This window comes from Crocodylus siamensis, chromosome 11 (assembly GCF_052110815.1).
Source record: "Crocodylus siamensis isolate JL-2025a chromosome 11, ASM5211081v1, whole genome shotgun sequence".
Classification (NCBI taxonomy): Eukaryota; Metazoa; Chordata; order Crocodylia; family Crocodylidae; genus Crocodylus; species Crocodylus siamensis.
In genome coordinates, this window is record NC_143405.1 from 66,361,571 (window position 1) to 66,383,712 (window position 22,142).

Sequence of the window (22,142 nt, forward strand, 5' to 3'; positions counted from 1 at the left end):
ACAAACAGCAAAAAATACATACTTTATCTACTAAATACAATGCTAAGGTGTTGTTTGAAAACAACTTGCAGCACACCCAAACATTGCAAGTTTGTTTTATGGGATCTCAGCTGCATTTCCACAAGTCTGTCTCTGGTTGAGCTAGATGGCACCAACTGTCCTTCTTGGTACAGAACCCCAAAGAACAGAGCATGCATTTCTGCCTGGGAGACTAACAAGGCTAGTCCTCCAAATAGTGCTGCCTTCTTAGCAACTGCGCACACATTTCTGAAGGGTCATCTGCTGAAAATGGGGTAAGCTTGATGATAGGCTATACTCTGTCTCCTCAAGTCATGTTGGCATTGCCTCATCTACCATGCTGAAGCCACGAGTCCAGATATGCTTCCCTTCTACGGGGTCTAGCATTCATATGGATGACACGCTTCTCTGACCCAGCATCAGATAGACATTCAATATTCGCAAAAACGACAATACTGATCTGAACCAAGATCTTGATATATCAACTTGCTGCTCAATGACAGCAGATAAAAACAGTGTATAGTATCCACACAAGACCAACTAGTCGAAGAACCAAGCCAGAAACTAAGGAGAGATTTGCTAGCAACTAGTTGGCCAAACATTATCTGGTTCCATTTCGAAAGAAGGGAGCATGAGGTTGTAACTCAGATGCTAGGATCTTGCAAGAGCTGTAACTGGCTCTTCCACTTGCTTGCTCAAAGCCATGTTTCTGAAGGCTTATGCCATCGGTTGCTAGGCTCTGAATAAGTGAGGTCATCCAGAAAAGGTAAACTCTTCAAGAGAAGGAAAATGTATTGTGTGTCAATACATACGCAGAAGATACAAATTCAAAAAGGGAGTCCTCTGTATCAAAAAAGCTTCTCAATGCAGCAGAAGCTAGCGCATCTTCGGCGGCCTCCACCCAGTCACATCTTCAGTAGATATGCAAAAGGAATATTTTCATATTCTTGAAGTTTGGGGAAGATAAGTGTCCTGGTGGGTTTTAAAGTTTAATATCAACTTGCTGAGAGACTCAAAATAAAGTTGGCTGCAACCCATCATTTATCTTTATGCCACAAGTAATCTTGTGTCCTTTCCAAAACATTTCTCTTGCTGTGTTACCAGTTCTGCTCTTCCAATAGACAGAGTTAAATTAAGTTTTTTCTCACTGGCTGCTGTGGTCACTTGATGTCCTAGGAGTTCTGCAAAATGTGACTGTGGCAATCCTGATCAAACTATGGACCACATCACAGCACTCTGCCTGCTATACAAATTTGATGGTGACATTGCAGAGATACACTTCCTTTCCTCAAGAGCATTAGACTGGTTAACTAACCTTAAACTGGACTTATAATTGCTGCCCCAAGTCAGCCATACGAAAGAAGAAGACTGGAAGAAAAGTCTTCTATTGCCTTTATTCCCTAAAGCCCCAGTGGACTGCCGAGTGCCTGTTCTCCCCGGAGATACTGCAGACAACATCAGATTTTAAAGGCCAACACACTCAGCATGTCCCAGAGGAGCCGCCATAGGCCTCCTAGGATATACCTGTGGCACTTTGGGGCATAGAGCAATAAGAGCCACGTGAGATACCAGCCCTGGACAGGCTGTTGGGGAAACCTAGCAGCTTTGTAAATTTAGGTTCAAGAGGTTTTCTGGTATTTCATTTTCTAAAAGCATAAGCACCTGTTAGGTTAGATTTTAATTTGTGCATGTGCATGTCTCCCCATGCAAACAGCAACTACCTGCAGACTGGAAGAGGAGAGAAAGGAAGTCCAAAGTTTCTCAAAGTCCAACTCCCAGAGAAGACAACATTAAATCACTTCATCCAATGCTCCCTGCATTGGACCAAATGAACAGAAAGAGGGAGCCAGAACCACTGGAGAAAAGACACTCATCAGTATAAAAAAACTCACTGGAGAAGGCCCCTTTCACAGCAGAAGCCTCATAGATAAAACAGCTGGTGAAAAGGTGAAATGTTTTGCAACTCTCTAAACCAGTGGTTTTCAAACCTATTTTTTCATCACATACTCATTTTCCTCCAAAACACTGCTGCTTCTAACCCCCTGCGCACTTGAGGCATCTTGCATGTTCATTCTCTAGGGAAGACTGGCAACACAGATGTGAATGCTATTACTCACCACACATCGACCAGTCAAAAACTCCACCACCACTATTAAAATTCAGGCAAAGCACCAAATAACCCAGTTTGAAAATTGCTGCTCTAAACTCTTAACACAAAATTTGCTTATTTGCCAAATATTTATTTCTTCCTCCATGTTGCAACAGAAGGACCTTGCCTGTTTCTGAAATTCAGAAGACTCCAGTAAAACCTCCAAGCTTGCTCTGCAAGCTCTTGGAATGAGTGGGGCCTTTGGAAGAAAAAAGAAACCAGCCAAATAAAAAAATACCTTCCCTCACTCCTAGTTCTATGCTATCACAATGAAAGAATCTTTCATGTAAGCTACTCAATCATTTTGGCATACACTTTGCCTATGCCTCAACTCAGAGCTAAGTTATACTTTGGTCTGCTCCACTACCTTGTTTTGGACCTTGGCCATGCACTAGCTGGGAGCCAGGTTTCACTGCAGAACCAAGTGAGCATGAACCTCACCCACACCCATCTAGAACTGGTTTTGCTGTGCTCTACTCAACTCTCTCAACATGAACCTTGTCCATGTGCCAGCTGAAGGCAGAGTACATTCAGCTTACCTGACATCTCTAGAAAAAGAGAGGAGCTACTTTTCAAGCTATCCTCAAAAGACAAAAGATTTTTTCAGAAAAGGAAGTAGCAGTTTGGAGAACTAAATCCAGTGAAGTAACTCAGACCCTGTGACATCCTTGCTACAAAGTGAGACCCGGAGTTTCTCACACACATCACACAGAAAAGGAAAAGTCTAGAGACCACTTCCTTAGGGGCAGCTTAAGCCCAGGTTTAGAACAAATATCTGTTTTGCTTTCTGGTCTCACAGAGAAAGGGAATGTCACCTTATGAAGACTGAGGGGCACCAAGACAAGAGGGAGCCAAAATAACCACTCGGTGATCTAATATTGACATTTATTTTAATAGGAAGTGACTTATCTGATGCTGATATAACCCCAAGATCTAAAGAAAGTCTTAACAAAGAAAGCCTACCGCAGACAAAGCACTTCTGCAACCGTTAGGTTTTTATTTCAGAGCTTCATAGATGAATCCAGAAGAGTTTCAGCAAATGTTTAGATAACCTAATGATCCTGCACTAGCAGATTTCTAGATTTTTTACCTTGTCTTCTTACTTGTAGGCCTCTGTCTTGCAAAAAAAACCTTACCTGTTTGACTTCACACACTTTATATGCAGGTCTTTATGTAGGATTGGCACCATGATGTTTGATTCTCTTTCTGACCTTTTGTGATACACTTTGGTCCTTTCCTTACATCCAGGTTTCTCAGAAATATTCATCATTACCTACCTTCCTAAACTACATCTTTGTCCTCTTTGTCTGTTGTTTATTATAGAAAACACTGTAATAAGACACACGGGTATTTTACACTGTGCCATTTATTGTAGAGTTTATTTGCAAAATTTCAAAATAAACTAAGAGAAAGAAGCCAAAGGAGCAGTGTTATTCTATGAACCCATGTCACTAACCACACTCACATTTATGAATGTAACTGGAAGCAAAGTACTCACAAGACAATCATTCAGTGCATTTGAGTAGCTATAAAGTTGTTACAATTTCCATCATTTTCTTCAAAAGATTATCATTTATATGTAAATAATAGCTCCACATACAAGTACAAAATATAAATAAAATACAGCTGCAGTAATCCTTCATGTAAACCTATTCCACTGACAGATTGATCCTATAAACCAGCTCTTTTCATCTACTGTAGTAATCCTGCTGCACAAGTACAAAATCTGCATGTTAAAATCCTTTATACAGTTTAATGTTAGTAAGCACAGGAAAGAAACTGCACTTTTAATGGATATCATCAATCAGAGATTTTTTTTATCCTAAAAGGTTAAAAGTATTAGCAGATAATTTCAATCTCGTATTTTTGATCCTGAAGAAGCCCAAAGCATCTCATACTGGGTACAAGAAGTATTGCCTCTATTTTCTTAGCAGCTCAAAGCAACAGCTTCTAGGAGTTTAGGACTAGAAAACTTTCTGTCACTGAATCTGTTGGGGCTTTGAAAAGGCAGGACGTGGCTATCCAAGCTAGGGGTTGGACTTGCTAATACTACAGCTATTCAGACATGTGCAAAGGGTATTTAATGACCATAACACAGTCAAGACTTTAATTTTACTTCTCATCTGAAAACATAGCTCAAACAGAGCAGTGTCCCAATCCAATACCACCAGGACCCAGGATCATACCAATTCCAAAGGAGGCATGGCCGCTAATGAATCTCCGACAGCATCCCATGTCATTCACACTGTTGCTCACCCTCAAAAAGTATACCACCCAGGCCCTGAAAAAGCTTGATCTTTCTAGTGTGTAGGCTGATTTCTCTTACATCTTTTCCCCATGCCTCTCCTGTTTTTTCTTTAGGCTGTAGATAGACCTTAACTGGGTTTTGTTGTCTTAAAAAAACCAAACCCTTTTTAAAACACATTAGACGTTCAGATCTTTCCCATCTCTAGAAATCTTTGACTGAAGTATTAGTGAAAAAGAAGAGTCAAGATTAAACTGTGCAAATGGAAATGGAAAAGAAAGTTATTTTAGTTAGAATAAATAACATTTTGAGGAGAAAGACAAATGGGGGGTTAACCCTATTGACTTCTTGCAAAAGGAAAAAAAAATGTTAAAAATGTGATATTCCAGGTGCTCTAAATCAGCTGTGAGGATAATATAATCTAGGACACCCAGAAGGTTCTCTAGGAAAACAAAACAAAAAGACGTACGACAGATCTGACATGACCGAGGCTAAAAACCCAAACGAGCTCTACCTGTTTTGTTCTGAACACCTCTTTCAGATGGCTTTTCTAACATTAAAACAATGCAAGAGAGAACAATCATAATTGTTTAAATAGCTTTTGTAAATCTTCCTTGAAAAGTTAAGGAGTACTGGCTCACTCAGAGATCATGCTTTTACACGGAACATCAAGCTTATTCCCATGTTTGTTGGGCTTCTGCTACATGAATTGTTTTTTAATGACACTTATCTCTTTTTACATGAATATCCTGGTTTATTCTATAGACAGCTAATTAGCATCTTGCCAAACAGCTGATTAGTAATTTACCTTCTCTGAGTAGGACGAATATTCAACACTCTTGAGCTAACCTTTATAATTATTTCTTAAACATTAAGAGACTTTGTACTTTAGTAAAATAAATGTCCTGCATCTTACAAGCCATGGTTGTCAGATGCTCTCATTAATCGGATTAGAGGTGAACGCAGGATATACAGTCATGCAAAACAAACAGGTCAGCATTCCCAATGCTCAAAGTATTTTCCATGCTCAGGAAGACTAAATAGTCTATAAAAGCAAGGTAAAGCTGAACACAATCAAGTGGTTCTGGACCCAGATAAAGATTAATTCTGAGAAGGTGTCAGCAGCTGCCACATATAACTTGTTCTACACTCAACTGATATCACTAACCTTTGTGTGCTCGTTTTAATCCCACTGACCATTCGTTCCACAGCTCTGTACAGAAGCCTCTTTTCACTAAAGCAGCTCACCGTAATTTCCATGCATTACATAAACTTTATTAGCCATGGTATATAGGGAGATCAGCCTCTGCATCAGAATTTCCTAAACCTCTGAATGCTAGAAGCTGCAGTGGGAGAACAGCAGAGGATGGGAAATTCTGGACATGCCCTGTACACCATGGACCTCTAAGCATCCATGCTCTGCTACTGTGCAAGACAAAATAAGGGGCTAGATAGATCTACCACCTGACCCTGTAAACAGCTGATCTTATGTTATATACTTGTGTTTAGCCCAGACTCAAAAAGCTGCTGTGAATATCAGGTTCAGGATCTAAGATAACTCACCACGGGTACCACAGCTTTGCAAGGCTGCTTCAGGCCTGCAACTCGTCTAGATATCATGTCTATGGAACCCTTCGGACAAAACTCCTAAAATCTGAAAAAACCCACTGTACTTTCATCCATGTCACTGTGAGGATTATTTCCCTTTTTCAACTGATTATAGACATAACTTCCTAATATGCAAAACTTTTTGCATGTAAAAAAATGCTAGTAAAAGGGAGAGACTGGAGGGGAAGAAACTGGATGAAGATTATTTCAACTATTAATTGGAAAAGTGAAGAAACTAATGATAAACTGAAAATACATGAAACAGGTTCATGCAGAGCTCAATAAATAATTAAAACGGACCACAAATGAATAGGAATGTAGCTGGCTGACATGCCTGAGGTATGGTAACAAGTGATCCTGGGTTTAAAACAAAAACTGAACAAGTGCACAGGTTGGGCTTTTATTTATAAAATGTTTTACTCCAGGAAACATTAGCACCTACAATGGAGCTACTTATGCTCAGATGCACAAACACTTTCCATTTTCATATTGACAAAGCAACATTTTGAACCTAAGAATGTCGAATTAATTTACACAAGGGAATTAATTTAAACTTCTGCTGAGGGGAAAAGTAAGTGCAGTTACCTACTGTAATATTAGGATAGTATTAACAATTAACTCAAATGCAAACTTTGCATTAGTTTATCAAGCCATTTATCCAGACTTAAGAAGACACAATGAACACTGACCCATAGCAATAAAGGTTGTTTTTTGTAAAGGGCTGTGTGCACTTACAGAGCAATAGAATAGATAAACTACATCACCACTGTGTTGACATTTACTGAACATAAAATCATGAAAGTCTATAAAGAATGTTAGCAGTCATAATATGGTACATTTATAAGTAGTTAAGGAGTTTTTTTTAGAAAAAAAGAACATGTCCCATAGGTAAACTGACAGGCTGTTACAAACAAAACAGATAGTAACACAAAGTCAGCTGCACATCATAAAGACAAGAAAGATGACAAGAAAATACTGCAATCAGTCCTGTTAGTAAGGAAAAAGCCTTGGCAGACACTGACTAGCCATTACTCTCAATATTTTAAGGAGGCAAAGCCAATGATAATTAACTTTTAAATGTACTTGTTCATAATTGCTGATTTAAGGTGGATTACTCCTGCTAGAATCTGCAGTCTTAAAACCAGAGTGCTATTGCAAAGCAGCATCAGTATTCTGGTATTATTCAAAGGAGAAGGGAGTACAGTGACAGAATAGTTTACAAGCCACACAATTTCCAGGATTTGAGGTTCCTTTAACCTAAATGTCAAATCCATGAAACCTACAGTTGTCAAGTATCTTTCTTATACATAGTACTTTGCTCTTTTTAACAGGATCATCAAAATAATTCTCTGATGGCTTTAAGTGTGCACATTTTAGAGCTCAATAAACTGAGGCACAAAGAGTTAAAATAATTTGCCTGAAGTCACAGCATATCACTAAAATACTAAAAATAGAACCTATGTCTTGAACTACATGCATCCTGCTATGGCTAGGACTAGACTGGTTTTTCAGGAAACATCTAGCCAGACAGTTAAAGAAAAGACAATTCTAGAAAGCAAGAGAATGCTTTACTTATGTCTGACCACCACTCTCTCAAGCATGAGAAAGGTCAAGTCAGTAGCACGGCTGTGCTATTAAAACCCCTCTCCGTCTTCTCTTCTCCAGATTAAATCAGTCCAGTTCCCTCAGCCTCTCTTCACAGGTCATGCGCCCCAACCCCCTAAACCTAATTTTTGTTGCTCTCCGCACATCCTTCTGGGTCACAGGACTCCAGATATGCCCTCCCCAGTGCTGAACAGACAGGAAGAATCACTTCCCTCCATCTGCAGGCAGTGCTCCTACCAATGCAGCCCAGGATGCCGTTAGTCTTCTTGGCAACAAGAACACACTGCTGGCTCCTGTTCAGCTCACTGCCCACCCTCACCCCCCAGAGCTGCTGCCCAGCTGCTGCCAGGGCATGGGATTGTTCTGTCCTAAGTGCAGGAGGTTGCACTTGTCCTTGTTGAACCTCACAAGATTTCTTTTGGCCCAAGCATCTAATTTGGCGAGGTCAATCTGAATCCTAACCCTGCCCTTCAGCATATCTACTCCCCCTCAGCTTGGTGTCATCTGAAAAACTTGCTGAGGGTGCACTGCATCCTATCTTCCAGGTCATTAATGAAGGTATTGAACAAAACTGGACCCAGGACAAACCCCTGGGGCATTCCACTTGATGCCAACTGCCAATTAGACATCGAGCACTGATTACTATTACACTTTGGGCCTTACAATCCAGCCAGTTTTCTATTTACCTTACAGTTTATTCATCCAACCTGTACTTCCTGAGCTTGCCTGCAAGAATGTTGTGGGAAACTGTACCAGAAGCCTTGCTCAATTCCCCATATCTCATGGCCTCTGCTCTCCCCATATCCAGAGCCAGTCATCTCGTCATAGAAGGCGATCAGGGTGGTCAGGCATGACTTGCCTTTGGCGAATCCATGCAGACTGTTCCTAATCACCTTCTTCTGTAAAAGCTACATACAGTGAACTGACATTTCTCTTGAAGAATGTGAGGCTATTCTAAAATCTGTTACACCAACACATTGTAACCTTTTATTATATAGCTAAATTTTCTAATATAATGTTCAAGATGCCTTTGGAGGTTGAAGCATGACCTCTTCCTTCCTCATAAGTCAGTATTTTTTCAGCACTACGAAGTAATGTCTGCTTATTTCAAACAGGTGATTTTGAACTTTTTTTTTAAACTTACCAAACAAAGAGCTCTTATCCCCCTTCAGGTGCCTGTTTTCATTCTTTCAGTTTTCTGCTTATATGAAGAAATAAACTGTAATTCATCTACATATTAAATCAACGTTCCTTCTGCACTTCTAAAAATTCTTGAAAACATTTCTTCTAGACCTTCATTAACATATAAATAGACTCCCTTACTGTTGCAACATTTGCATGAAGCACAGTTCAAAAGTGCAACAAAGAAAACACAGTATTAAGAATTAAATAGATATTTAAAAGAATAAAAGCTGAATAGCAAGTTATATCTGACAACTACATTAACAAAGCAAAACTCTAGATATTTTGTTCCAGTACCAGACTAAAAGAGAATGGAAATAGGTTGCTTATTACTGCTGTCCTAACAGGCCAAGGACATGGCAAACCATACTGCAGAAAATAATTATCACTAATCATGAGTTAAAAAGAAAAAACAGGAGAAGCCATAAAGGGAGGACACCTGTGTAGGATTTAGCCTCATATTAATGTACAAGTATCTAACTGATCAACCAGCACAGCCTGTCATCAGTTCATTTTTTTCTGCAATTTTATCCAAGAGTGCACCCATGACAAAACCACAAGGCTAAGAAAAGGCACAAAAAAAAAATCAAAAAAATCAAAAAAAAAAAAATCAAACTTTTTAGACTCAAGCACATCCTTTGTCCATCCCTTCCTCCCCCATTAGACTCAAGACACCCCTCAGAAAATGCCGGCTCTTAGTGTCTACAAATTTGACTACAAAGTAGAACAATTCTTCTGTTGCAAAGAACTCAAAGACGACAGTAGGTCAGCATGTTTTCAACACTATGGATTCCTGTTTGAAATCTCTGGGTTTATTGTGTTAATCAAGTTTGCACACCCATCTAACACTGCATGGCACCCTAATGCCGCCCTTTAAAAGATCTAAAAGGATGTCAGGGTTCTGCAACACCCTGGCTGAGAACCACTGACCTGGCCTCCGCTGCTCCAAAATACGGGGCTAACTTTTTTGGCAGGCATGCCACAAATAAAGCCCCACACCCACCCTTAGAGCTACTCCAATCCTCTTCCTCTGCCTGATTTTCTCCTCTGTTTTCTGCTCCCTACTCTATGCTCTCTGTCCATTCTGCCACTCTGCCTTCAGCTCCCTGCCCTGTCTGCTCCTGTGTTCCCTGATCCCTCCTTGATCTGCCATGCATCACATACACAGGCTGCCCCTAACACTAGGGGCACATGCTGCAGGTCAGCGACTCCTGCTTTAGAAGGGTAAGATAGCACTGCATCCATACTTATTCTGTATATATTAAATAGCTCAAAATTCCTTCATCTGTTCAGGGGAAATGTAAAGATAACCCCATTAACTTTAAAATGTATTACTTTTATTTAATCTTGCAGGTGTCATCCTAAAAACATTAGTGCCTTGATGTATTACATGTGCGGTTATGTATAAACCACTATTTATTGTTTGGTACCTGTTCTTCCCCAAATACCCACAGAATATCTGTTATGCCAAAATGTCTATAAGAATAAGGAAATGTCATTATGCCCAAAAGCTTGTCCACCATCTTTCCCAACTATACAGTTGTCCAATAAAATATAATACTAAAGCCCACTTCTCACATAACTGTACCCCCTGCACCATTACAGCTATCATGATACTAATACAGTATTATAAAGAATTAACTGAACAATAAATTAAAATTTTCCTTATTACACTGTCAGGAGGGATAAATCATGAATCCTTCCCAAGTCAAAGTATTAGAAAAAGGTGAGGTAAAGAGAAACAAAACATTAAAACTCATTTTCTGGACTCACATGCCCTGGCCATTCAAAAATACATTCACAAAATGTACAGTGTTTTCAGTGCAAGACTTTTCCCCCTTTCATCCTCAACTTCACTTAACATACTATGGAGGTCCCTTCAACCCTAAAACATCTATGGAATCTATAGTCAGGTTTGCTAAGGCTTCCCCATCACTTCTGAAGATCTAAACACAACCTCAGAGGTTTGGAGTTAGTCAGAATCCTATCTTCTTTTGGAGTTTGTACACCACAATAAGGTGTGAAACAATTTTTTATCACCACAATATTAGGGTACAAAGGTGCAAGTTGTGCCAACTTAAAGGCAAAAGTAGTGGCATAAGTCTCATGCCATTAGACTAGCATAGTGCCTACAGTGTACTAGGCGATTTATCAACAGCACACTAACCTTTTGGACTTGTGTCCTTGCATGTTGCAGCACTAAGCCAAGTTGCAAACTATAGGTAAACAGCAAAAAATGCAAACTAGAATAAGGGGAAGCAGTACAACTAGCATCTACCTTATTTTCAAGGAAATAGCACTTACAGACACACTGGTTTATTTGGCAAACATGCTGTTCAAATTAAAACCACTTTCATTTTAGAGAACACACAGGAAAGCTCTGCAGCAATCCCTTGAATGGAATCGCATTTGAAAGTGAAAACAGACTGCATCATAAACTCCAACGTTCCTTATTTCCTTCACCAAAAAGATTGACCCCAATTAATTTTTGCCATAGAAAAAAATTCCAGTTGCCATTTCACAAGCACAGGAACTTTGACTTGTCAAAACATAAACAAGTTATACAAACTTAAGTCTCTTGAAAGCTTAAAATACAAAAATACAAAATAAAAAATCTACTCCTCCATCTAGTACGTTGTAGGAGAGTGTAGAACCAGTGAGATTCAGTAGGAAGAGTGTTAATAAATCTGTGGCAGCATTGCAAGTATAACTGATTTTACTAACAATTAAATAGATGACAAAGGCTTCAATTTTTCTTTCCACAGATGGACTGGATGCTCCCACCACTACTCAATCACTTTGTAGCAGGTGACATTTTAGGAGAACATATTTCCTTGTTGATTTTTCCAAAGATGCCCTGAGGCTTTAAAGATGTCAGTTTGTGAATTTATAGAGTTACACCAGGAAACTCTCTGCAGAAGAGCTAAACAGGTGGATCTTTACCTGTTCTTCCAGCACATTTGCAGAATTCTCCATTGCAACAGTTGAGCACAAAGAGGATTACTTCAAGGGCAAGCACTTGAGAAGCATTTATTTTTGTCCTTGAGTCGCTTAGGAGAGCAGATCAAAAAAAGCACACAATCGTTCTCCCACCGCATCAAGATGCAATCCCCAGTAGCAGCTGCACTAAAACAAATTGTGATTATTGAGGAAACTGAATTTTGTAAGCGCTGCTATAATACATGCAGAAAAGCAGTCCATTTTACCAAGATTAGTTTGTTTAGCATTGCCTGGAACAAATACAGTTTTTATATTGATATGAAAAGGTAATTTGATCATTATGACAACTGTTAACAAGAAAAAATGAGGAATTCAGTTAAGAAATCAGAATACCATCATGCAACCTCTGGGCAGCTGCCTCCATAAGACAATAAAGCTCTCTTGCTTCCCTTAGCACTTCTTATCTACCGCAGAGCCAAGTACAACACATGTTCAGTTTCTACTGGGAGAATCATCCCTCTCCCAGTAGAAACCGTAAGTGTACAGAAGTTCCAGATTTTTTTCCCAGAGCAAAAATAACTATTCTGGGAGAAAAGCCACCCAACTACAACCACACAGAAATTGCTCCCAGAAGCGTTTTTCCTGGAAGAATGAACAACTGTACCCCTTACTATGGCTTACCTTCTCCCAGAATGAAAGGTTCCCACGCTTCCACTGCTAGAAATAAAAGTTTGTACATAGCCTAGAGATGTTTCTCAAGGACTAAATAACAGCAATAAGATGATTTCAAGAAGCTCTGCTTCATATATTTATTATATTTCCTTTACTGGGAAGGGCATATTTTGGATCAATGGTATCAACATGCTGCTTGCTTTAATAATAGGTTAAGGAAGTGGTCTCCAGTTTACTTGTAGATCTTCCCTATTTTATCTGTTACTCCTTTTAATCAGATAGAGATCAGACTGATGTGTCTGATAACACAAATAACACAAAACTCAAGGAAAAACACTTTACTGCTAAGAATAAAAGGACTAATTTAACTGTCTTCTCCCATGCAGATAAGTGTTTCTGGTCTCCCTCAAGAACTTACAATTTCTATTTAAGTGTGCCATCTTATTCTACTTTAATAGTAATGGTACACACCCACTAATCTCCTCTCTTTACTGAAGAACCAACTTCTGCAATAAAAGAGCTCAAAGAAGTTAAAATTAAGACAAATTTAAGGGAAAGGGACAAGCACTGAGATTCAGACAGATATCTAGTGGCCTGATAAAGTAGTAAGTTAGCACAAAGCTACAGTGACTAGACTTACAATATACTTGGGTTGGGTTTTTTTTATGAAGTCTGGTTAACTCTCATTGCTTTCTATAACATAGCTATAGTGCTATTACTATAAGAAAAGGAACCACATAGTCGCTAGGGTACCAACAAAAGAACTTTCACACATATTTCACTGCAGGCTTGGAGTCTGTTCTGATTACAGATTTTATCTTAATTGCTGAAAATACTCAAGAAAGAAAAAATATCTGTCATCAAACCCCAGACTATATTCACAATCACGGCAGATATAAAATACTCTCCCTGTATGTTAAGGTGAACAAATGTAATATGAAACCAAAGGTGCAGATATGAAAACTATGTTTCTTCTATTTCATTTTTTTTTAAATATAGTCATCTTCCACGCTGTAACTTTTTGGCCTAAGTTTTGGGCCAAATTTGACCAAGACTAGGTATCAGATTTTACGAATTCCAGAGCTAATGTCCATGATTACACTTAAAATGTTTCATTGGAAGCAAGTCTTTAAAACACCCAATTCCCTTTCAGGTTTTCAATTTGCAGGGCAACTGTATGCTACTCAGTTGTTCAAAGGGCAACAGACCAGAAACTGACTACTTTAGGTTGTGCCAGCAGGAAAAAATTTAAAAAGAAATAATGCAGGGGGCTACTATTAATAGTAGGACACTTGTTAAAAATATTACTTTTGTCCTGTGTCTTTCTGGTGACAAGACCATAGAACAACAGGGGAGCAAGTAAATGACTAATTATTCTCCTACTCGGTAAGGTTCAGTAGTGACCAATACAATTCTCACACTCTTTGACTCCAGCTTTTTTCAATTACTATAAAACACTGTGATACCAGTTGTATCCCAACTTTCATCCACCATCAACAGACATAAATGATCAACTCTTCCCTAGCCCAGAGCTTTCTGACTGTTATGGAGGGGCAACCCCAGCAACCTTTGTTTGGATTCTCTCCCATGAATGACCCCAGTGTCTGCACAAGTTCACTGTTTTCCAGAGCAGCAGCAGCAGCAGCAGCAGCAAGGTGGTAGTATTACTGACAGTGTCATACCTGTCTGTGGTATTCTGAAAAAGAAAACCAAAGCTGGCCAGTCCTGTTGATTTAACTCTGCTGCTATCTGGAAATATGCCATGAAGAGACCTGGTGGCAGTGGCACCGCCTGCACAGATGTGAAAACAGCACTACAGCTATTTACACTTAGAAAGATAACCTTGCAATCTTTAGGTGCAGAATCTTAGTTTTCCTTTGGAAATAAAAAATTAGGAAGTGTATAGTCTGGTCTCACAACATCCATCAGAAAAGGTGCCCAGCTCCTGATCTGGAAGTGGATCTTTCAAATTCTGCAAGAGCATTAAACACAGAACATTAAGACGACTTCTATACTAGGGACTACAGCCCGCACAATAGCAGCACATGGACATACCCTTGTAGTTAAATGTCTGCAAGAATTTCCATTTTTTTAATTAAAAAGATACTGTTTTCCAACCAGTTCTGTATTTCAATATCTGATATATATTCACAGATTCATAGATGCTAGGGTCAAGTAGATAAAAAAAACAAACCAAGGGATACTTTGAAAATATCTAAAGTGTGTAGTGTAGTTACTCTTGATGAGACAAAAATTAAGTGGAGACAGTATGATTATGCCAGACAGGCTACTGGTCACTACTTTAACCTCCATTCACTCAATTTTCCTCCCTCTTCTTCAATGTCTGCTGTCACTTTATTTTTCTACTGTCCCAGAACAGAACATCCTACTCCACAAAATATTAAAAAATTAAAATTAAAAAAGCCAGAACTCCTGAAACTGGCAAGCCATCATGTCACATTAAATGCTTTCCCTCCCAATTCCCTGTCTTAACTATAAATTTCTCAAAGAAGAACTTTATCTTGGTTTTTACAGTGGCTATCCTGAGAGGACCATGATGTTAGTCTCTAAACATTGCCTTAAGTGGCTAGTTCAAAGTCTGTCCTGAAGTTTAATATGCTGCTGTTTCAATAACATCTGAAAGAGCTGGAATATAGTGTGAAAACAAATTGTATCAAGAGATGACACTTAATAACTGGTCTTAAAGCACTCTCACAATATCGAGAGCCATAAACCTTTACTCACGTTGTATGTCAAAGAGATATGACCTCAAAGCAAGGCAACTGAACATTGCAATGAGTGGGAGTGGAGAGTGTACTACTTTTTAAAGACATAAATAACCAGAAAATGCTTTTTTTTCTCCTTGTTTTAGTTAACTCAAGATTAAGAATAGCATTAAGTATCAAATAGTTTATATTTAAATCTCTGATTTTATTAAAAAGTGCTGTTCCAAAGGCTCTGAAAGCATTTTGGTTTTCTTTGAAGCTCAACAAAAACCTTTTTAAACATTTCACTTTCCAACCCAAACAAAACAATACATTAGTGCATAACAAAAATAAAACTATAAGGGTATCAGTTCCAGCATTAAGGAGCAGCTAAGTGTTTACCACCTCTCCCCCACATAAAGCATCAATATAAATGGGGAAAAAGATATGAAATGTTCAGAATGTCTGCCCTTTGAGGATAAAAAATAAGGAAGTCATTTCAGCACATTTTTATTATAGTGGGTTACTGCAAACAAACTGCACAGCAAAACCATCAAGTACCCAGATCATTCTCAAAGAAAAATAAAGAGTTGGGCTTATAACTCTATTCTTGAATGACCACACTGGGGCTCAGGACTGCACAAACTGCACAGCAGCATGAGACCCTTCCTGCCGCATACGTAGCATGACGTGCATTTCATGTTTCAATACCTCAAGCCGTGCCCTAACAACCATTCTGGCCGTCCCTGGGCCACTCCCCACACCTTTGCTTTCTTTTCTTCCAGAAAGACCCAGCAAGCTGAAGCTCCCAACACCAGACCCAACCCCCTCTCCCCCTGCTCATTTCCTAGTGATAATGGGGCAGGACACTGAGCCCTCCCTCAACAGTGCTCCTTCTAACCCCGTGGACAACACAAACCAAAGGAGAGCAACACAAATTCAGGGGGGGGAGGGGGGCGCAGCAAAGAATGCTAGGAAACAAATAGTTAGTGGGAGCCACCCCAGCTTCAACTGAAGCTAGCAACAGAAAAGTCCACCCAGGACCTCTTGAGATTACACTGACAACATTTCATAGAAGCAGGATGTTGGCCGCCATACTTAACCTGTGGCTGGTAAAACAAATGAGGTTGTTAGGCGTGTGGTGTCAGGGTTGACAGTAGTCTTGCACAGAGTTCAGACCACGGTTTGGACAGATCCTGCCGCAGGCAGGCGAACTACTTGACCTCTGGAGGTTGCTTCCAGCCTCACTTCTCTATGGCTCTGGGACCAAGTTTTCTTTCACACAGCATGTCATTAAAGCGTGGAACTCACTGCCACCAGCTGTGAACTGCCAGTTCAAACTGGGATCAGACATGTGCTTGGCAGACAGGGGCATCAGTCACTACTGAGCACAGAAGTGAAGGGCACCGCCACTGAATCTGAACTTCCTCCACTTTAAACGCTGGAGGCTGCAAGTGAGACCCTGGTCAGACCCAGGTCACTATCCCTTGCAGCCTCCACTCTCGGCCGCCATGGGACAGGACTTTTTACACATCAGAGAAAAACATGGACCCCGGCCCATGAAGGAAACTATAAATGCCCTGTATTACTGGAGGCCACTAGTGACGTGTTACTGAATGCTTGGGACAAACAATAATGAAAATAGGGATAGGAAGGGAGGTCAGAGGTTCATTACCAGAGCGCCAAGGGGGGGGGGACATGGAGCAGAGCACACCGGACAGCGCCCACTGGCCCTCAAACGAGCCCCAGGAGCCAGCGGACGCTGCCCTGCGATACTGCGCTCGGAGACAGGAGTGAAGCAGAGCGAGGAAGGCAGCCCTGCAGTCCCCAGGGCCCCTCCGGCCACCGCCTGCTTCCCAGCCAGAAGAAGGTCGACCAGCAGGTCCCAGACGGTGGAGGGGAGCGCACAACTGGAGAGATGAGGGGAACTGCGAGCTGCCACAGGACAGGCCCATCTGTCCACCTGTAAGACGCGTGGGTCCGGCCCGCCAGGTATCACTGCGCTGCGCGAGTCGGGGAGGCTGCAGGGAGAGGGGACAGCCAAGCGCGGGGAGTGGAGTGCCACAACCAGACCAGCGCGCCCACCACCCACTCCATCGAGACACCGCCCAGCCCCGGTGAGGACAGCAGCCCCGCGATCACTCCGGCCACAGCCGCCGTCCTGGAGCTTGGCTGGGGCAGGACGGAGCTCGACGGAGGCCGGGCCGGCGGCGAGGGGCTCCCCGCACCCGCACCCCCCCGGCCCTTACGCTCGAAGTCGGAGTCGTCGGAGTCGGATTCGGCGCCGCGCTCGGGCTCGCCCTCGCCGTTGGACTCGGTCTGCATGGGCTCCCCGTCGAAGTTGACGCCCTTGCGGCCGGCGGCCGCGGCCTGCTGCTGGTCGCGGGCATCCCGCAGGCGGCTGAAGTAGTCGGCGGCGAAGCCGAGCAGGTCGGGCGGCCGGTGCCGCAGCACCTCCACCGTGTAGCCCTGTAGCAGCTCGGTCAGGCCCGGCGGGATCTCGATGCTCATGGTGGAGCCGAGCCGGGCCGGGCCGGGCCGCCCCTCCCCGCTGCGGCTGGCTGGGCGCGAGTGCGGGCTCGGCCTCCCTCCGGGAGCGGACTAACTCCCGCCGCCGCCGTCACGCGAGCCGCGCCGGAGGGAGGGGCGCGAGGCGCATGCTCCGCGGGCCGCAAGGGGCGAGACCCAGGGCGGGGCGAGGCCGCGCATGCGCCCGGGCTGGGATGAATGACAGGGCTGGCCGTGCGCATGCGTCACAGTGTGAGAGGAGCCAAGGGGCTCGGCGGGCTGGGAGGGGGGGGAGTGGAGCGCATGCGCATTTTGGGGTGGAGAAAGGGGCGGGGCATGCGGCGGCCAGTGCGCCTGCGTAGGGCTGCGGCTAAAAGCGCGGGAAGTGCCTGCATGGGTGGCTGTTGAAGTCCTGGGGTTTCGGGTGCCTTGCCGGCCTCCCCTAGCCCTGTGCAGGTCTCCCGGTTCTGGCATGTCTCTGCTGCCTGCAGTGCTGTGCCCACTCCACCTGCTGGTATCCCGCTATGGCCAGGGGCATTGCAGCTTGCTTCTCTGCCTCTAAGATGGCCACTGTTGCCTGCTTCTAGAGGTGTCAAGGTTGCTTGTCCATGTCCTTAGCTGTGGGTGCACATAGCCTGTGCTCACAGGCCTGCTGATTTATTCCAAGTGCAACTTGCTGTTTGGGTTTTTTTGTTTTTAAATGAGCCTTAACAGTTGAAAAGAAAGTTTTGGACAGGTAAGACAATCAAATAGTGCTTTAGTGAACCTGGAGGTAGTGGAATTGCTCTGGCCAGAGGTGGTTCAGACCCTGTGCAGAACAGCCAGTGCCAGTTCTGAAGCTTAATGCTGATGGCTTAAATAGCAAGTTGTCTCTGTTTCTTATCCTTTCACTGAAAATATCTGGCATGTCATGAATGTGGGGGTTGTAGATGAACTGAGCTCCACTGGAGTACCATTCCTATTTTGGATGCCAGTGAAGACTCTGTGATATTTGCAAAACCCAGTGTGACATTTGATAGAAATGTAAATGCAAGTCTGCCTTCGGAAGACCTTTGCACAGCACTTCAGAAATAAGTGAATCCTCCTTCAACTGAAGAGTCAGCTGTGGAAACCTGCATGTTGTCAGTGCCCTGGTGGTGATGGGTGACACGCTCGGACTTTAACTGCTGAACAACATGGGGCAGAAGACTTAGCAGGTACAGTGAGATTGATCCTAGCGTTCAAATCTCATAGAACTGTTCCAATAGCAACATAAGCAGGAATGGATTGTGCCTGGTCCACTTGTGATATGACTGTACTGAAGTGAAATCACAACAGAGAGATTCTTGGCCAAATATGTTGCATTATTCCATCCATCCTGATTTAAAAGCTAAAAATATTTCTAAGGAGCAACTAGAATGACTTGGAAATGTATTCTGCAATCATATATCTAGAAATATTTTTGCTTGTCATTAATGATCTTTTTAATTCATCATCATAATAATAATAGTAGTATTTTTGGAACATGGAATAAAGCTGACCCCTTTATACAATAGCGAACAGAATATTACTGATGGAAATTCAAACTTATGTTAAGATATTGTGGGCATCTTGGGTAGAGTAGAGGCTCTACATCTACAGTTTTTTTTAACCTGAGGTCCATAAACCCCTTGGGGTCTATAGACTATATATAAGGGGTCTACGAAAGATTATCATGTTCAATCAAAAGTTTGCGAGTACCCACACTTACAACTCAAAGGGGTCCACACCTCCATTCAAATTTTTTTTAGAGGTCTGCAAATGGAAAAAAGGTTAAATAGACTGATCCAAATAGGTGTTTTTGATTGTTTCAGGTTAACCAAATCTTTGCATGAAACTAACAAAATGTAAGGGGATTATATTAATGATAAGAATTAAAAAATCATATCTATGACAATATGCTAACCCATATGACTTGTTTGAAAGGGTTTCCAAAGTGCCTGAAAAGGCTGTGCTGACTGACTATTTGACCTTGAGGGTTAATGGTATACAGGGAATTGGGAACTCATTTTCCTTACAGTAGACAGCAATATATTTTCAACACTTTGACACCTCACCCCCCCCCATTACCTGTTGGATACAATCAATTGAGAAAGATAGATAGATTGATTTACATCAAGGTGTCAAACATATAGCTTGTGGGCCAGATCTGGCCTGTGGATCTTCTGTTTGGGCTACTGGCTGGCCACTGGAAGTTAGGGGGCAGAGCCTACTACAAAATCTGGAGCCCTCTGTCCCTGCTGGGGTGGCCATCAGCGGTGAGCTTGGTGCACCACCTCTGCCCCTGGACTCACTCTCATGAGTCTGCTGCCACTGCCAAACCTCTCACTGTCACTGTAGCAGCTTTCCTGCCCCAGGCTGGATCCAATCTACAAAGAACCCCATGGTCTGGATCCAGCCCAGCGCCTCAGATGAGTTTCTCATCTCTGATCTAGATGAGTGAGCATAATTTTGGGAGACATCTGCTTTTGAAGTTTTGTCTTATTTGCCAATTACTTTCTTTGTGGCCTCTGATAAAGCCCTTACTTTGCCTGAAATGTTTCCTTCCTTAAATGCTCTATTCTCTGAGTTACAGAATTCTTATTTCTGTTCTTTGTGCATGGCATACACATGTAGCACTGTTATCTATTTATATGCATACTTAAGGCCTGGCAGACATTCAACCAGTGACCACCTTCTGCATGGTGCAACACTTGTCTGCCCTTATAACTTGAGAGTATTGAAGAGTTACAGGATGGGAAGAAAATTGGCTATGACTAGGAAGGAGAGAGATGCTGGTTGGGTAAAGTCATTGTAAATACTTTAATTTTGTTCTGATTTTGCTTCAACAATAGTAGGGAACAGAAATCAACAAGTATCTGAATTATGAGCTTCACTCAAATCCAGTGTTGTCCAAGGCTATTTATGATGTGTGTTAGCTTTTGATGGCTCGTCCTGCCAGTACATCCTGTCTCTCATCCAGGTGGCTCTTAACCCATTCCCATGCAGCTAAATGCATTTTACTTATCATGAGAGTTGGGCAAGAAGCACAAGTGAGGACACCAGATCTCCATATTCATAGTTTTTGCTGGGTTTTTTTCCACTGAATGAGAGAGAGGCTCATTAGAAACCTGCTGGTATTTATACTGCACCCAGTGTTTCTGTTACAACATTTATTTTTATAATGCTTCTTCCATAATTTTGTGTAGGGTAAGGGTTTTGGGTTTTTTTGTACAACTAACAAATGTAATTAATTAAAAAATAAACACAAGAAGGCATCCTAATAAGATGTAACAAATCTCAGACATCTGAGAGTAACTGTTTCACTATACGCTTTATGGCACCAGCTAACAACAGAATACTTTTCTGGTATATCTTTGCCATATCCTGTCATCTGTCCTCGCTGATACCAGAACATATTGCACCAGCCTAGTAACTATACCTACACTGCTAATGTAAGGGTTCAAGGCAAGTGGTCTTGACTAAGAAGAACAAGAGGCTGCTTTGGTCTCCCTGCAACATTACACGAAGTACATGAGGTTTTCAATGAGACTCTCTGTCCTTTGACACTTGTGTTAGGAGTGCTACTATTAAGAAGGTTGGATGAGGGGAATTGGACACACTGAAAAAGGAAGAAACATTGGCAGATAAGAGCAGAGAAAGAAAAGGAATCTGCTGTTCCAAGGGAGTAAAATTATTTCTCTTTCCAAGTCTCTTGCACAGCAGCCAGCCACCTGGCTATCCCCTGCTATTGGCACTAGTCAGCTCTTGTACTAGCTCTGAATGTTTGTTGATAATTATAACTCATTTGTCCCTGTGTATATAAATCTGGTTATTTATATGAAAAATGTGCTGCTGGTAAATATTGTTAAGGTTCTGGAAAGCTATGTTGTGTTATCCTTCTGACTGTTCATGTGTCCATACAAAGTAACTCAGCCTCAGAATGAGTTCAGTAAAGAACATTCTGTAAAGGAGACTAGCACATAAACATTAGGTCCGTTTAGCTTCTGTCTGAAGGTCAGTGGACAAAGTGGTGAGCATCAAGGCCACATGAAACACTTTTTATTCCATGGTTTATTTCATTTCATTGTACTTTTTTTATTTGTCTGTGTGGGACTGATAGCAAGCTTGCATAACAGATTTGTCCATGGTCAAGTAGTACTGCCCACTCTGCAAATTTTTAAAGCTCAAATAACCTCTCTCAGTTTATATTAGATTTTTGTCATTAGAAGAATCCATATGGTGAGAGAGGATGCCGAAGTTGAAAAATCAAGAACCAAGAAGTTGGCAAATACCCTTGCAATCTTAATTCTGCCTCTGTTATATGCAAGGAGGTATTGAAAGACATCTTTGCACAGAATCTCATTGTGCACTGAATAGCACAATGAGATAATCCAGAGTTGTGTAATTATTTCAGCTGTTGTCTATGGTTCCCCTAGTCAAACATTTTTCTGCAGCAATATTTCTGACGTCTTTTTAATACCTGAATACACTTTCTTCCATCTTGTTCCTA

General features: G+C 41.7%; 1 protein-coding gene across 1 annotated transcript in view; it reads right to left on the reverse strand.

Moving 5' to 3' along the window:
* PRKAR2A (protein kinase cAMP-dependent type II regulatory subunit alpha) overlaps window positions 1-17,809 on the reverse strand; it is a 79,833-nt gene extending 62,024 nt beyond the window's left edge. Inside the window, exon 1 of the mRNA XM_090021060.1 lies at window positions 17,374-17,809. Within this exon, the coding sequence (XP_089877186.1) occupies window positions 17,374-17,635 (262 nt within the window). The 5' untranslated portion in view covers window positions 17,636-17,809. The remainder of the gene's footprint in view (window positions 1-17,373) is intronic.
* Window positions 17,810-22,142: the final 4,333 nt, after the last annotated feature.